At 39.5% G+C, this 18,245-nt stretch overlaps 1 protein-coding gene across 1 annotated transcript in view; it reads left to right on the top strand.

Moving 5' to 3' along the window:
- sspo (SCO-spondin) overlaps positions 1 to 18,245 on the top strand; it is a 103,659-nt gene that overhangs the window by 68,940 nt on the left and 16,474 nt on the right. The window contains 23 exon segments of the mRNA XM_053629311.1: positions 1,141 to 1,307; positions 2,124 to 2,269; positions 3,070 to 3,290; positions 3,469 to 3,504; positions 4,332 to 4,496; positions 4,837 to 5,046; positions 5,817 to 5,984; positions 6,198 to 6,332; positions 8,537 to 8,780; positions 8,953 to 9,105; positions 9,276 to 9,322; positions 9,765 to 9,935; positions 10,277 to 10,453; positions 12,445 to 12,600; positions 12,805 to 12,926; positions 14,482 to 14,618; positions 14,723 to 14,769; positions 14,870 to 15,133; positions 16,023 to 16,184; positions 16,378 to 16,494; positions 16,964 to 17,102; positions 17,311 to 17,507; positions 18,006 to 18,176. Coding sequence (XP_053485286.1) covers positions 1,141 to 1,307; positions 2,124 to 2,269; positions 3,070 to 3,290; positions 3,469 to 3,504; positions 4,332 to 4,496; positions 4,837 to 5,046; positions 5,817 to 5,984; positions 6,198 to 6,332; positions 8,537 to 8,780; positions 8,953 to 9,105; positions 9,276 to 9,322; positions 9,765 to 9,935; positions 10,277 to 10,453; positions 12,445 to 12,600; positions 12,805 to 12,926; positions 14,482 to 14,618; positions 14,723 to 14,769; positions 14,870 to 15,133; positions 16,023 to 16,184; positions 16,378 to 16,494; positions 16,964 to 17,102; positions 17,311 to 17,507; positions 18,006 to 18,176 — 3,552 coding nt within the window.

Genomic DNA, 18,245 nt, shown 5'->3' with positions numbered 1-18,245 from the left:
CCTGTCTGCATCTCTTTTCCGAAAGACTAAAGGAGAGATAATTCTACAAAGTAACAAGGTCATTGGTTTCTGGAGACTTGTGTCTGGTGTTTAATTAAAGATGCTCCCCATCAGAGTGGGGTTAGTGAAGCACAACCAAACATTCTGCGTTGTTTTTTTCCACAGTGGTGGAAATTACAACCCGCTATTATCACCATACGTTATAATACTTATTATTCATTGAGTTCTAAATGCCTGTTTGATTGGTGATTGAATCAAATTGAATGGATTTAATCCAAACCTCAAAAACTCAAAAACAAAACACAAAAACAAGCTAGAGTTCGAATAACAACTAGCAACTTTGAGTTAATGTGATCTGACAGTAGAAAGTTCAGGAATAAAAGTGCTATGTATAATATGCATGTTCTTTATACATATAAAGTGGCGAGAACATTATTGTATACATTTGATTAATGATTCTAACATTTGTATTGTTCGTAAAATGAATGTGGACAAGGATCTGTAGAGTTGATCCCTATCCCTGAGAACACATTGTCTCTGGCAAAACAGACTTGCTTTAAAGCTCAAATCCATGAAAATCAGCCATTCGTGTCTTATGGGGTTCTGTAATTAGGTAGTTACATTCGTCTGCTCCCACACTGAGGCAGAGGTGTGTTTGCAATTGTGATTAAACTCTCCCATAAGAGCAGCAGTGTCTGGCTTCGAGATGTGCTTAATCATCCAGCCTATTGTGAAGGCCTCCCAGGTTGGCCTGCTGAAACACCCAGCTATCCAATGCTCTCATTTAAAAGTGAAATGTCTCCATTTCACAGCTCGGTGTCTTTGCTCATTTTTTCAGAAATTCGGATGAGCTGTTTCTGGAGACCTGCTGTGAAAAAAGCTACTAATTCTCCGAGTCCAGCTCTTGCATAGAAAATAAGATTAATAAGAAATATTGGACCAAGGTCTAATCAAAGGACAAATGTTGTTCATTTGCAGTGTACTCTGTCATATTCTACAGCAGAATGTGCGTATGCAAAGAGTGTAGTACCAACATCGGATATTAGAATCCATTTATATAGGATTTTCTGTATCTTTTGTGCATGGTGTATCATGGTGTGTGTGTGTGTGTGTGTGTGTGTGTGTATGTGTGTGTATCAGAGGTGGGCTGCCCTCCAGGTCGTCTATACCGGGAGTGTGAGAGAGGCGAGGGCTGTCCATTCAGCTGTGCTCAGCTCAGTGGGCTTGAAGGCTGTTACTCCGAGGGCTGTGAGGAGGGATGTCACTGTCCACCCAACACCTACCAGCACCATGGAGCCTGCCTACAGGTCACATGACTTGACACATAACACATAACTGCTGAAATGGACGTGTGAATATATAGTATCTAGTAGTAGTAACCCAATGAAGTTAGACTTGTGGAATGATTGTGAAGACGTTTGTCATGCAATAAAACATATTGAGGATTTTACCACAAGTCCAGTTGCCTTGATTTGCCAGGATGACTTGTAGCTGAGTGTGCCTAAGCAAGGTGTGGGTCTCCTTTATCCTGTTTATTTGTGCATCACTGTTTTGAAGGTTCTTCCTGGGCTATATGACATACATTAAAATCCATTAATATAGGCACCATTTGATAAATTAGGGGGGAAAAAAGACATCACACACAGTGATTCAATTTTTCCATTTGAACAACTAGACAAACTGCTTAGTTTTTGTCTAACAAATGTTCTCTCAAAAATATGTAGCAAAATTATGTGCACCCCAAAGACTATTTAACACCTTATAGTCCCAGTTTATTGCTTAATTATGCAACTTGAAGCATACTATTCACCATCTGCTATGAACTACAGTGAACACAATAGGAAAAAATACAGTATGTAGGTACAAGACTGAGAAATGTAAGTCTGCAATCACCAATAGTCCTAGTATTTTAAGTATTTAAAAAAAAACAACTTACCTTTGAACATTTACTGTTACATTGAGTGTATAAACGCAATATATAATAGCAATTATTTATGAGAGGTATTCCAAATTATCCATTGCATTCAAGTTATTTGCACAAGGTAGCAAATATTTAATTGTGTTTAATTTGTGTATGATGCTTTGGATAAATAGTGGTTGATAATCCCGTATCTCATGTATAGGAGTGTCCATGCCTAGTGGACAGTGAACTCTTGACCTCACTTCAGACAGTATCTGTGACCCCAGAGATAACCCCAGACCTCTACAACATTACCATAGGAACAGAGCTTAGGTCTGGAGAAGAGCTGATGCATGAGTGTAGCTCTTGGTAAGAGGTGTTTTCTTTTTTAACCTTTCTTCATGTATATTAGTTAGAATAGTGATATATTTTTAAACTACTCACAGCAATGTGGAAAGAACCGCCTTACCCAAGGCTCATTTTCAGTACCATTTTGTATCCCATGAACCTGCAGAGCCAGTGTAGTTGATTACATGTGTACATTACATATAGAAAGCATAAAATCTCTGCTTGTCATATTCTGTAATTATTTGTGTAGGAGTCTGGGAAAACTCTTTGCATGTTGCTAAGGCTGAGTTCTGGCAGTCGAATTTAAGAAACATATTTCATCAAAATGACTTTGCACGCTTGCATAGGCTATCTTTCTGCAATGATGATTGTAAGGTCAGGAGCCAGCTTAACAAACACAGTCAGTCTGTTGAAAGATGTCTAAAACCTTGCTAGCTACGTGCGAGTTCCTTACTCTGTGAATGTCAGGCTTTGATCAAGTTGTTGGATAGGTATAAGGCTAGCGCAGTGTGAAATTAAATACTGGCAGTGGAAATGTCTGCAGAGCTTCTGCAGTGCAGTCAGAATTGAAGCTTTACATTTAATTGTATCCTTTTTCACTTTTGAGGGTAAGCAGGCTTTAAAATGATTAAACTTGTGATAGAGATACATGTAAAAGAGAAACGTTTTTCAGTTCAGGAAATCCTGTAGATTTCTCTGGCCAACACACATGTTAAATACTGGTCAACAATGCCTGGCTTATATCTGAAACATTGCCCCTTACCTAGAAACTGAGCCTGGTTTGTAAGTATAATCTCCATCTTTTTGGACTTCCCTCTCAGTTTGTGTGAGCACGGCCTCTGGAATTGCTCTCTAGTGCCATGTCCTCGTGATGGTGGTCTGAGTCCCTGGGGACCCTGGGGTCCTTGTTCACTCAGCTGTGGGGGTTTGGGGCAGAAAGTGCGCAATAGGAGCTGCACTAATCCAAGCCCTGCTTATGGAGGTCAAGACTGTGTGGAAGACCTGCAGGAGACAGCATATTGCCTGACCCCAGACTGCCCAGGTGAACGTCCTCCCTTCATCTTTTTGAAGCCTGATTTCCCAGTTCATACTTTTTTTTTTTTTTTTGTAATTTCATAGTAATTATGCTGTGCAACATGTATTCTAATTGTTAAGCTAATCCTCAAACTGTCATCTCAAGTGTCATATCAGTCTAATTTATAATCACACTCTATTTGCAGTGGATGTGCTTCCTACAAGCAAACCTCCCCTATCAGGTAATCATGCAGTCAGAAAATGAATACTAAACTGTAGTGCATAAAGTGTGTATCATTTTTATTGCTTTCCCACCCACTTATTAATATTCAGTGTTGCATCCTTAAGGAGCTGATAGGCTAAATGCAAATAAACTTTTCTGGCCAAACCTCACTTGAATGGAAGAGGATGAAAGAATATGAAAAAGGAATTAACTTCTTGTAGCAGTTACTTTGTGTTGAATTGATTTAGTCAGCTTGCAGTATGAGCCAGTACAAAACAAGATGATAGGTTTTTTCTTTCTAGGGGAAAAATACACAAAAACTAAATAGAGGAAATAATTCCTTAATTTATTCATCATCAGCACCCGCTAGCCTGGTCAGGGACATGCGGAATCTTGAACTAATGCTGAATCTTGAACCTAGGGTCAGATTAAAGTAGCCAGTCCACCTACTGGCATGTTTTGGGGTCTGGGAATAAACCAGAGAACCTGGAGGAAACCCACACAGACACAGGGAAAACATAGGAAACCCCACACAGACTGTAACCCAAGCTCAGGATGGAAAACTGCAGCTGTGATGTAGCAATGCTAAAATAGAGGAATTGATTATTATTGTATAGCAGTCACTATATAACACTTTCAAGTCAAATGTTGTCATGCACAGTTGCAAAATACAATCTGAACAGTATTTAACATTAGTTTAAGCTAACTCTAAGCCTAACCCTATCCCCTAAGCCTAACCCTAGGTTTAAAAATAAACAAAATTCTCACTAACCTTTATTGTGACATTGAGCTGTTTCCTGTCCCCCCCCCCCCCCCCCCCCCCCCCTCTCTCTCGTCTGACTTTAGATGAGGACTTGGGTTTCTCCCAGTGGACACCATGGAGTTCCTGTTCTAAATCCTGCAATGAAGCAGGTCACCCTGCACTCAAGTTTCGTCAGAGAAAATGTATCAGTGCACCATGCACAGGACAAAACAGACAGCAGAAAGTCTGCAATCTCCCTCAGTGTCCTGGTAAACATGTAGTTACTACCCACACTCTGCTCCTCAAATTGTAGCCACAGTCATGTAGTATTCATCTACTATTACCTTTCAGCTCAGCCAATAAATAGAATAAACTTTAGAAGTGTATAATATTAGTTAATGTCATCTTTCTTGTATAAGTCATGGATAGCTCTGTGACTTTAATCCAGATCACGATTTGTCAATCCACACTGCATGTTAACCTTTATTTAACCTTCCATGCTCCCAGTGACTCAGTAAACAGATATCCTGACTTGTAAATAAGCTCTTGTCTACATTTGTACTGGAGACACTATTGAACTCACCTGGCTTTGTTGTTGTTGTTTGGGAGATGGTGGAGTGTGTGTGGATGAGGCATGTTCCCATAGAAACTGCTCGTGGACGGAGTGGGGAGAGTGGAGTGTGTGTTCACGCTCTTGTGGCGTTGGTCAGCAGCAGCGTGTCCGCAGCTTCATTGCCCCCGGGATTAACGGAACTTGGTGTTCAGGCATCATTGAAGGCAACGTGGAGAACCGCTTCTGCAACATCCGCGCTTGCCGTGGTGAGAATTCAATATCTCACTACTGTTTTATGTAGAGTTTTAAGTGTTTTAAGTACTGTATGTGCTAACAAAAAGTGTGTTTTGTGTACATGTAAGAACATTATCCTGCTTAAAGTCAGCAGTTAGTTATAACACCAGATGCAAGTTTTCCCCCTGCTTTTAATAAAATTTTGATATTTTCCTATTTTTTGTATCATTGGGTAGATGTGTATACCATAAGCACAGTCCATTACTAAAGCAAAAGACAGTATCTGCCATTATTATGTCCAGTTTTGTCAAAATTTCATATTTCTGCTTGTCGCTAGGTAATACTTTTTAGTGGATTAAAAATAACCTTACTATTAGCCATCTTGGGTGTAATTTACCCTGTGACAATATATCTAACTGTTCTTTGCTACTCCTCCTCAAATGTTCATAGAATATTCATCAAACTTTAATCAGATCATGTGTCAAGATGCAATGATTTAAAGCTGTTTTTTTGTAAAAGTGGAGAAAACAGTTTGCTTGAATGCTGAGAGATATAGTTAGTCAAACTGGTTAGAAATGGTTAGTCAAATATAGAACAATAGTGATCAGATGTGGAGTAAATGTACTGTAAATCTAAATGAATGTAAATATAAAAATAGTTATAGTTTGTAATTGCATTAAGAAATGTGCCCAAATGATAAGATGTGGCCAAAAGATCGACTGGTTTCCGTTTCAAATCGTAGTGTCTGAGTGTGTGTTTTCAATGAAACCCTTACAGCTCTTTCTGTTTTGTCTCTTCTCAGTGGATGGGAGTTGGTCTCGCTGGAGTCCGTGGTCACACTGTGATAAGTCATGTGGGGGTGGTCGCTCTATTCGTACTCGTTCCTGCTCCAGCCCTCCACCCAAAAATGGGGGACTCAAATGTCTCGGAGAGAAGAACCAGGTCAAACCATGCAACACCAAACCATGTGGTATGCTTTGCTAATGCATTGATTAGGATGTATAGGCTTTAAGGTTTCTTGTGGTGGATGAGAAGAAAATTTTAAATGGACACTTGTTACAGACCAGTGTACAGGAGTTGAAGGAGGCACAGTTTTATGCAGATGTTTTTGTATGAATATAGACAACACCCAAAATGCAGTCTAGTGTGTGGAGGTATTGTTTACTCTATTTCTACATTCCAGATGAGCGTGGATGCCCACTGGGTCAGGAGTTTGTGCCCTGTGCCAATGAGTGCCCTCAGCATTGCACTGACCTACAGCAAGACATTCAGTGCCAGGACAATACTGAGTGCCAGCCAGGCTGCCGCTGTCCTCAGGGTAAGGGACCAGGGATAAGATGACCTGACACTTACATATATTAATATGATATCAGCATATCCTTCAATATGAAATTTATTTTATTATTTATTTTATAATTTATATATTTATCATTTATATTATTTCATTGGCACTTATAATATGATATTAGTATATTTAAAGAGATATCAGTTTTACTGTGGAGATAGGTGCACAGTAATTATCATGCATTACTAAGGTAAAAGACAATACCTGGCAGCTTGTCCAGTTTTATCAAAATGTTATATTAGTTGTTTTTGCCATGTAATTATGTTTAATGTGGCAAGATTATTTTACTTACTTACTCTATTAACCAACAAAATCCCTATGTTTAATTATATAACTGCTATTTTTTGCTTGATATCAAGTAAACTTGGAAGTGTTTTGCTCTGTTATATTATATATACAGTATGTACTTGTTTTTTTGCTGCTGCTCCTCAAAATGATATATAATCTTCATCAAACCTGATTTGGATGATATGTAGAATGAGACTGACAAAATATATTCAGTCAGCCCACAATACTGTATACTACAGTGTATAGGGTGCTGTAGTTCATGTGAAAAGGGACAACTGTATGCGTACCAAATTTAATATGCATGTGCAATACATAACTTTATGCTAGTCTTCCCATTTTTATGAATGTATCTCAATAGGAGCCGCTATAAGTAAGGAATAAAACACACCAAGGTGTACTGCTATTTAATCGATGAAAGTGCAAAGTAATCTGTTTTGAAGACTTTTATGCGTCAGAAAACTTACAGCTTTACCTTGACTGTTATAAAGCTCTAACATTGAAGATTCCCTCTATAAAATCCAACTAAATTATTATTTACAAAAAACTTCACCAAATCAACACTTTTTAGCTCATCATGTGGATTGTCCTCTTTATAGGTCCCTATGTAAATTGTTCTAAAAAATACCATATTAGAATGATTGCGATGATATAAACCAGGCCTTGATTCTCACATACAAGACCTTGTCTGGATCAGCACCCCCCTACCTCAACACTCTCCTGAAGGTTTACGTCCCCCCCCCCCAATCTGTGATCGATTAGCGACCGACGCTTAGTAGTGCCTACTCAGCAAGGCATGAGGTCCCTTTCCAGAACCTTCACACTAACTGTCCCTCAGTGGTGGAATGAACTTCCAACCTCAATCCGGACCACAGAATCTGTCACTATCTTCAAAAAACAGCTAAACACCCACCTCTTCTGTGCGCACGTAACTAACCCTTAAAACGCCAACCCCAGGTTGTATTTCCTCATTTGTAAGTCACACTGGATAAAAGTGTCTGCTAAATGAATAAATGTAAATGTAACTGTAAACCAGAACCTTATCTCCTTGTGCTTCTTGCCTGGTTTCCCACTGAAGCTAAGCAGGGTTGAGCCTGGCCAGTACTTGGCTGGGAGCCGTCCTGCGGAAAGCTAAGGGTGCTGCTGGAAGTGGTATTAGTGAGGCCAGCAGGGGATGCTAACCCTGTGGTCTGTGTGGGGCCTAATACCCCAGTATAGTGACAGGGACACTATACTGTAAAAACAGCACTGTCTTTTGAATGACATTAAACCGAGGTCCTGACTCTCTGTGGTCATTAAAAATCCCAGGACACTTATCGTAAAAGAGTAGGGGTATAACCCCAGTGTCCTGGCGAAATTCCCCTATTGGCCCTTTTCTATCATGGCCCCCTAATGATCCCCATCTCTGAAGTGGCTACATCACTCTTTCCTCTCCACTAACAGCTGGTGTGTGGTGGGCGTACTGGCGCACTATGGCTTCCGTCACATCATCCAGGTAGATGCTACACACTAGTGGTTGTTTAGGAGACCCCCCCACCCCCCCCCCACCCCATACTATATAAAGCGTTTTGAGTGTCTAGAAAAGCGCTATATAAATGTAACTCTAACTAACTAACTAAACCTTGCACCCAGAAACTATTATAGTACTATTATACTGTGCTATAATACAGTATACTGTAAGTAGTACTATTACACTGCTCTTATAGATAATCAACACCTTCTGCCCAATCAGATTCAAGAATGCAACAGTGCTGTGATATAACATTAAAATATCGTTTTCTCATGAATATTTTTATAGCTGTTGTAATTATGCAATTATACCACTTTAAAGCAGGCGATTGACAGGATTAGCATTATCCTCCTTTGTCCTTATTACATATGTCTGTATGTAGGTGAGCTAAAGCAGGATGGGGTGTGTGTGAAGCTGTGGCAGTGTGACTGCATAGATGCACTTGGGCAAAGCTGGACCGCAGGCAGTCACCACCAAGTTGACTGCAACAACTGCAGCTGCGCAGATGGAGTTCTCTCCTGCACCAACCTCACCTGTGCAGGAAATAGAAGTTGCTCCTGGAGCTCGTGGTCCAGCTGGGCCTCCTGCAGTGTTACCTGTGGGGCAGGACAGAGAACACGCTTCAGGTGAGATGTTACAGAGCGAGAGTTGGGAGTGGAGTCTAATGAAGGAAAGATAAGATGAAGGAAAGCTGTATAACTTGCATAGATTAGAAGGTGGTGATGGACAGAGAGGGAATGGGGCAGATACTGAAAATGGATAGATGGACGAATGCTGAGAAATGCACTGTCATTCCAGGTCACTGATTCCTGAGACTCCAGATGATGACTGTCAGTTCGATGAAGTTCAACACAAGCCATGTGACCCAGGTCTTTGCCCACCGCTGTGTCTCCATGGCAACCAGTCGTTGTCTGTTGGTGACACATGGTTAGAAGGGGAATGTAAACAATGGTGAGTTTTAAACATCTGCCTACATTAATACATATAACTTGGTTTGCAGATTTTCCCAATTAGAATTTGATATGATGTGAATAATAATGTGTGTAATAATAGTACACAAGCATACTGTGTTATGTGCTATATGATACTAGTTGTTTTTGTATTTATGTTTTTGTATTCAGCACATGTATTCCTGAAGGAGAATACTGCCAGGATATTTACTGTCAAGGTAGGTACAGCCTGAAAAATAAATTAATAACTTAAAGGCATCTCAAAACCTGCATAACAAAATTCCCAGTTACATAAAAACCTGTAGTTCCACAATAATGACTAAAATAATAATCATGATTATTTTGCTCAATAATGAATTTACATGTTATTTATATATTTATCATAATTAAAAAAAAAAAAAAATCATCATTTTATATCAATTAAAAGCTTCTTCTTTTGCATAGTACATGAAAATCCTGAATTCTTTTTTAGTCACAGTAATTTAGTGTTAAATGTGTGTAAATATTAAATATAAACACAGTTAGATTTAAAATAAATAAATAAATATATGTCTTCCTTAGTCAAAGCCAACATACTCCTGATGCTCATAATGCTGTAAGTGCTATTTTTCCCCATTATTTTGTAAATAAGGATGCTAAGACAGCTTTTTATCTTCTCAGTGGATGGAGGCTGGACTCCATGGTCTGTCTGGTCTGACTGTTCTGTGACGTGTGGTCAAGGAAATCAGATCCGGACTCGGGCCTGTATCAACCCTCCACCACGAAACAATGGGACACACTGTCCTGGGGCAGAGAGAGAGACGCAGCACTGCCACATTGCTCCCTGTCTCGGTAATAAAGTCTTTTTTACATGTGCTGTATTGAACTCAGGACTGCTCACCTACAGTCAGCCTCTAATAGTATATTTTAATCCTTCCCACGCTAAGTTAATAAGAACACACTTTTTTATTTAGTTTGAAACTGTGTTACATTTTAATAATTAAAGACAGTTCTTATGAGTGGATTCATATTTTTGGAGCCCACTTTACATCTTGGCTTGATCTGGATGGTTATAAAGCTACATTCTGGCAATGTCTGTTATTAAAACTGCTATATGTATTTTTGTCATATTTTATGGTAACAAAGTGACTTCTGATGCTGAGTAATATCCTGATCACGTGCTTTTTTCTCAGATGACCTGTGTCCATGGTCCAGCTGGTCTTCGTGCTCACGGAGCTGTGGTGCAGGTGTGGTGTCCAGGCGTAGGCATTGTTTGTGTGAAGAGACAGGTGATCATGCCTGTCCCATTTCCACGGACACAAAAAGACAAAGTGAGGAGACTCGCCTGTGCTACAAGAGGCCTTGCCCAGGTGAGTTGGCACTGTGGCTGATGCCAAATATGGTGTTAAAGTACAACCAGAAGAAAGTAGTTCATACTGACAATGGGAAGGTCTCAAATAGATATCATAAAGCTTGCCTTGTGTTCATCCCAGTACACTTATTCATTCACAGTATACTCCTACTGAACAACCTTTTGACACACATAATTCTGTTTGACTTTACACTTCTACATTTGTATAGAGGATGAGTCTGGTTCCTCTCAAGGTTTCTTCCTCAGGTCATCTCAGGATGTTTTTCCTTGACACTGTCACCTCTGACTTGATTATTAGGGATCTAAATCTACATCCAGATTTCTGTAAAGCTGCTTAGTGGCAATGTCTATTGTTAAACCTGCTACAGAAATAAAATTGAATTGAATTGTATTAAACCACAAAATACAATTTTGTAACATTATATTGTTCATATACTGTATAAGGTTGCACTACCATTAAGCACTTTCTGGTAGTGCTAGATCGATCTATCTATCTATCTATCTATCTATCTATCTATCTACCTACCTATCTATCTATCCACCTACCTACCTACCCCCCCCCCCCACCATGAGTGATCACCACCATTTGTTCTGCTACAATTGGTGTGTGTGTGAATGGTTAATGTATTAATTAACTCGTAAAGGTAAAGTAAATCGAATATGCTCTATAAGAAAGAATATGAATTAAATGTGCATAATTTCATGTTTTTGCTGCATACACAAACATCACTGGATGGTGCTGGTTTACTTTCATAATTTACACTGATCCACAGCGACATCTAAGACTAAAACACCGGAAAATAATTGTATAGAACACTGGTTTTTAATGTCAATAGATAATAGCCTCTGCTAAATCAATAAATGTTATTGTATTAATTTCACACTTGTGGGCGAAGGAGCAGTTCCCTGGGCCCAACCCACCAGAGCATGTAGTAAAATTATTGGTGTTTATTTTTCATGCGTTTTTTTACATTCGATAAGGAGGATCAGTGAAATTAGTGATCCGGAACCATCCAATGATGTTTGTGTATGTAGCTGCATATGTTCATATTTGTTCATATTAATGTTCATATGTAAGTAAGTCTTAATACAGGTATTAGTGCATGATTATTCATGTACTGTCCTTGTAAAGTGTAACCATTTTTATTTTCACAGTTTTGTTGTGTTCAAAGCTACAGCTACACCTATTACAGACAATATTATATAAAGAAAAAAAAGAAGTGCTGTGTATAATGATAGCAAAAACCTTAGCCCAATTAACATGGAGGAGTTAGATCAGAAAGTCAACTGTCCAACCAGCTTCACAAACCTGAAACTATTGCTTTAATTGCTTGAGACATCCATTGCCAAGTAGTGAACAGAACGGAAGGGTTAAGTACAAATACGAGTTAATATCATTCCCATACCAATTTGAGCTAGCAAATGAATGTATTGTACCTAATGAATGTTGAACATGTTTAAGGTGGTAAATGGTAAATGGTCTGCACTTATATAACGCTTTTTTAACCTTAGCAGTTCCAAAGCGTTTTACACTGGTTCTCATTCACCTAACAATCATGTACTAACATGTACTTAAGGGGGTCGTTATTCACACATGAATTCATAAGACTCACGTCGTAGTTAAGGTTAGTGCTTCATTAGTTTGCAATTAGTACATGGCTTAACTCATCATTACTTCATATTTCAGTAAGTATTACCTCAGGTATTAGTGCATGATTTTTCATGTACTGTTATTGTAAAGTGTTACAATAAAAAAGGTCATTTTGCCACATAACACAGAAAAATTAAATATGGAACTACTCAAATTAAATCGTCATGGAGCGGGTTTTAAAAAAAAAAAAAATTTATTATTTTTTTTGTAGTACAGTGTAAGTTAAAAACAATAAGGAAAGGTGTTTAATGTATTATTATTATTATTATTATTATTATTATTATTATTATTATTGACGTGTTTATGCTCTCCTCTTTCTCTTTTTCACCCTGTCACAGACTGTCCCATGTCTGAGTGGAGCGAGTGGACAGTGTGTTCCTGTGTATCTCAGTGGCAGCAGCGCTATCGTGTGCCTCTGTCTTCGGCCACTAGGGGGCAGGATTGCATAGAGATTGAGAAGCAGAGCAGAGCCTGCAAACCTCAAGACTGCCAGGGTGAGCCTACTGCTGCGTGTGTGTGTGTGTGTGTGTGTGTGTGTGTGTGTGTGGTCCAAAGAAAAGTTAAGGTCACTAAAATTTTCCTGTTTTTTCAACTTTATATCTCACCTTATTGCCTATATGGAGAGATAGATATATCTAGTGTGTAACCTTTACTATCAAAAGTATTTGTCCTTCTCCTGTGTGGTGTGTGTGCCTTAGAATGTGTGGAACCGTTCCAACCGGACTGTGGTTCTCCATGTGAGAAGCAATGTGCATTGCAAGGGCAGTTGGATGCATGCGTGGGGCAGTCGGGGTGTACAGACGGCTGCTACTGCCCTCAGGTCAGCATAACCTTCTACACCTTATAAGTAAGAGGAACAGCCACAAGAGTCATTACATTGCCAAGCTGCCTCTTTAAATCTGCAAGATTTAAAGTGCTGACCTGCAAAAAGACTGTTTTTCTCAGTCTTTCTGAGTTTCTCAAAGGAAACACTCCAGAGTTTTTCTCGATCAGTTATATCTGTAGAATGTGTGCATCAAATATTTTGATGTGTGTTTCTGTAATGAGGGAGGGAAAAGCTCATTTACCTGAAAATCACTTATAAAGTCAGTCATTCAAGCAGTCACAGATATTTGTTAAGCTCTAAGGCTATAAGTTAAGCTCTAAATCTGTATCATTTGCCTTTTCATAAACTGAACTGTTTTGAACTGCTATGACTTAATTTGCTTTGGTTTTGAATTTACACTGCATGGTTGCATATTCATTCATTTATTCATCCATTCATTAGTTCGTTTGTTCATTCATTCGTTCATTCAATGTAAATAAAATCTCCATGGCAAAAAAGCGAATTTACTTGAACTAGAATTGAGCATGAGCCAATAGAAAAAAAGATGGTGGGTTGTGGTCTTCCACCTACTGACATGTTTAGAAGATGGCATAGCGCTTCTAATGATCAGCACAAAGTGACTTTATAGAAATCCAGAGATTTGGATACTAATGAATAAACCAGAGGTAACAGTGGGGGAAAAAACTCCTTGAGATGACATAAGGAAGAAACCTTGAGAGGAACCAGGGATTAAATTGATTACAGTATGTAGTAGGGCTGAAGGACTTGAGTCCAGGCTCCAGATGTTGTCTGTATTGACCTGGATTTTTCTCAGACTTATTGGCATTTGTACTTGGGCATTGGTTATTAAATATGGTTTTGGTTTCAAACAAGAGTTTATAAAAGATAATGTTCTTATTGTCTTTTGACAAGAAGTAATTCATTATTTTATAAAACAGCCTAATCATTGGCACAGTGCACTGGTACAAATTCTTGGCCTTGAAATAGTTGGGCCTTGACTCATTTGGATTCAATCTCGACTTGGCCTCGACCACCTTAATACTTGGCCGTGACTTGATCTGGTCTTGGACTTGATAGTGGTGGTCATGACAACAGCTCTAGTGTATAGCTGTATAGTTAAGGTAAAGAGTAAAGATGTCCCTATGTGTGTTTAAAGGATGTTCAATATGAGCACATTGTGAACAAGAGTCCTGGAAAATGCATATTTTCAATTTGATACATTTTTATTATGGAGTTCAACAACCACCCTTCAACAACTACTCCCTTTCTTTCCTCAGTAGAAATCACACACATAGTAGTTAGAGAGTAGGTTGAAAAATTGTGGAATATTTATTTTAACTGAAGTATATAACCTCACATTTTCAAAGATTATAAGGGTGGTGTCAGCCTGTCAACCCCACTGAGTTATTTTTACCATGACACATAGCAGGGAAATTATTGTAAACATAAAGAGTATTTTTCTAAGATTTATTATTTTGCTTGCTGGTATTAGCTTATTAAATCATCATCAAGCTTCTTCAGAACTCCATGTCCCTCTGGATGCCTACAGGATCTACTGCAACAGAATGGGACATGTGTGCCTGCAGGACAGTGTGGCTGTGTTCACCTCATCCAGCGGGACACAGGCTCACCTGTCCCTGTCACTATCCCACAGGGTGGAGTGCTCAATATAGGCTGCAGGACATGGTAAGACCATCCACACTCAGCTTTTACTTCACTTGTCCTTTAATTCAAAGGCTCAAGAGAAAAACGTGGAAGATTATATATTTGGACATTTTCCTGTATTTCAGTTTATGCCATAATGGGTCTTTGCAGTGTGATTCTCGAGAATGTGAAGGTATAAAAAATGAAATGTATTTTAAAATAATAAGGCTTGGACTTACTATGAATCTTTCAAGAGAAACGTTTGTTACTCACACACTTTATCATTCTTTTAGTGTCACTCAGTGAGTGGTCAGAGTGGACCCCCTGTTCTCCGTGTGTTCGTACCTCCTGTCTCCTCCACTCTGACTCTGCCATGAGTGATTGTGCAGATGTCAGTGCAGGTCTAGGAATGCTTGAAACAGCTCTGGTGTCAGTGCAGAGGCGCTACCGAACATGTCTGGATATGGACTCTGGGTTACCTGTCAGTGAGAGAGAGGGGGAGTGCTCCAAACCCCTGCAGGAGGAGAGGATCTGCCCCCAACCCGATGTCTGCATAGGTGATGATCATTCACAGTACTCATATTACTGAAATATCATGAGTGTCAACTTAAAGGAATACTCCAGCATTTCCCCGACCAACACATCTGCACCTTTCTTGTGATTATGGCGGACAAAAATTTCGTCTAGAGATGGCACAATACCACTTTTTCATTTCAGAAAACAATTCTGATACTGATAGATACCGATCAATGCCCAAAATCTTTGCTTCAAAATGATATAATCCCTATGTACTGTATATAGTTTTATCCAACTATCTTTCAAACACTGGACCCATACAATAAATGGCTGTTCTGGTTTTGTGGCATCCATGCAAATCCACACAACAACTCCCTCTGAGAAATTAATCCCATCTCTGAAGGAATGAAAGAAATGAAGGAAAATGCCTTTGACAACAGAATTCAGGAAACGTGTGGTAGTTTGGAGAAACCAGACTCACTGGATGTTACTGTGGCCAAAAAAAAAACATTTAAAACTAGTTTTGGGCCAAAATTGAGTTTTTCTGCCTATATTTTTATTTCTTTATCCTGCACTCATCATAAGTAAGCTTTTGATGAAGTAGGTTTTCTGTTTTTTTCTTTTCCTTTTTTTTGTTGGTGCAAAAAATTCTTTTTCAGATGAAAAGGGAGAATATACTAGAATGCTCCTTCTATTTGTGGCCCCAGTAGCAAAAGGAACCACAGTATAAATTGCTACAGTAATTTTGGCAAGATTTTACACAGTCTATTCACAAAGACAGACATGATAGGGAAAAATAATTTGACCTCATGTTAAAATTCTGTGTCAGGGGCTTATATGGAAAATATGCTTTGCCCTATGAGGGCATTACGATAAACTTTTAGACTCTCCATGCTTAACTGTGTGACATTGATGTGTTGTCATCTGCAGACCCATGTCAGTGGGGTGTGTGGGGGACGTGGAGTGTGTGTAAGGAGCCATGTAGTGGAGGATTCCGCCAGCGTGAGCGAACAGCCCTGGCAACAACCCCCGGACCACAATGTACAAGACGGCAGAGCCAATCACAGGCCTGCAACACTGGCCTCTGTCCAAGTACTGTATGCACATACACACACATACACACACGCATGCTGTACATGGTATGATAACAGGTGAAAGGGTGTGTGTACATTAATTTAATTGTGCATATGCGTTAACATACACACACAGATGCCAAACACCAAGGTTATTGTTCTATTGAACTGAAATGTGTATGATTTTACTGACTCTCCATGTCTGCTCTCAGGTGAGCGCTGTGAAGACAGAGGGCGGGTCTACGAGGTGTCCTGTGCCAATCAGTGTCCTCGTAGCTGTGCTGACCTTTGGGAGCATGTGCAGTGTCTGCAGGGAGTCTGTCACCCAGGTACAACCAACATGTCATTACAGTAACACTAAGAAAAGCTTACTTATTCACTGTGTTAAAAAGAAATTCAAAACATGTTGTACATTTCAGAACATGTTAAAAAGTAACAACATACACGTAAAGATTTTTTTTGTTACCCATACTGTAGTGAAGCTACAATTTCTAAATGGTAAATGGTCTGCACTTATATAGCGCTTTTATCCAAAGCACTTTACACTGGTTCTCATTCACCCATTCACACACACACTCACACACCAATGGTAGCAGAGCTGCCATGCAAGGCACTAACTTGCCATCGGGAGCAACGTGGTTGGTCAGTGTCTTGCCCAAGGACACTTCGGCATGTGGAGTCATGTGGGCCGGGAATCGAACCGCCAACCCTACGATTAGTGGACAACCCGTTCTACCGTCTGAACCACAGCCACCCCATTTTTATATGCTTTAATTATTTTTATTAATGTGTGTGCAGGTTGTAGGTGTCCTGATGGTTGGTTGCTGCAGGACAGGGAGTGTGTGAGAGTGTCAGCATGTCGCTGTGGGCTTCCTACAGAGAACAACACACTCGAGCTTACACCTGGACAGAATGTCACAGTCGAGTGTAACACCTGGTGAGAGCATACACATAGACATACACACAAATGGGTTTAAATGTGACATATTGTAATATTGTAATATTGTATTCCACTGTGAAGATGCTAGTAAACAATACTACTACAGAAGCTTGAGTATAAAATTAACCTAGCACCAAATTTTTTCATTACACATAAGTGCAACTTTGAATTTGAAACTAAAATGTTTAATGTTTAATGTTTTCAGTGTGTGTGTGAATGGGTCACTGGTGTGTACGGACCGAACCTGCCCCGTGTATGGCGCATGGGGTTCCTGGAGTGAGTGCTCGGTGTCATGTGGGACAGGACGAAGGACACGAACCCGTCCCTGCACACACACACCTGACGGCCCTAGCTGCGGAGAGACCATTCAGAGCCAAAACTGTACTCTGCTTGCATGTCCAGGTTTGCTTAAATATATAAAGAATGTAGTTGTCATGAGTTCTCACCCATCCAATTAAAAAAAAAAATCCACAGACTATCTTATGATTGCAGTAGTAGTGTATATAATGTATCAAATAAGGTCACATTTATATTTAAATATTTGATTTGTTACTGAATGGATAGGCCCTGTTGGTATTGGATACCTTTTTTTGCTTCAATAAGTAACATTATCATTTAAAAACTCTTAGATTTTGTTTTAATTTCCGAAACAACTTAGTATAAGATATACACAAAAACAGAAGAAATCAGGACACATACGTTTTCACAGCACTGTAGATGATTTGAACAATTTCATGTTGAGATTATGTAAACAAGCCAGCCATTTACTTATATCACGTTCATAGTTATTAAGTCATTCAGTGAAGGCCTTTTCATGATAGATTTACTTCATGAAAGATTTGACTAAGTGTTGAATTTTAGGCTGAAGTTCTGCTCTGATTCAGTGTTGTGTGCTGTTAGCTGACTGTGTGCTGAGTGAGTGGTCCTCCTGGAGTGAGTGCAGCGCCTCCTGTGGTGGAGGAGTGTCACTGCGCAGGAAGACTATTCTACAGAAGGCTGCGCCTGGAGGAAAGGCCTGCTCGACTCCTATCGAGCAGCACACTGCCTGCAACACCAACAGCTGCCTGCCTGGTGAGAAGAATATGCATACATTTATTCTCTCTAATAATGATGCACGACATACACACACACACAGACAGA

This window comes from Ictalurus furcatus, chromosome 1 (assembly GCF_023375685.1).
Source record: "Ictalurus furcatus strain D&B chromosome 1, Billie_1.0, whole genome shotgun sequence".
Taxonomy (NCBI): domain Eukaryota; kingdom Metazoa; phylum Chordata; class Actinopteri; order Siluriformes; family Ictaluridae; genus Ictalurus; species Ictalurus furcatus.
This window is presented reverse-complemented; position numbering and strand designations above follow the sequence as displayed.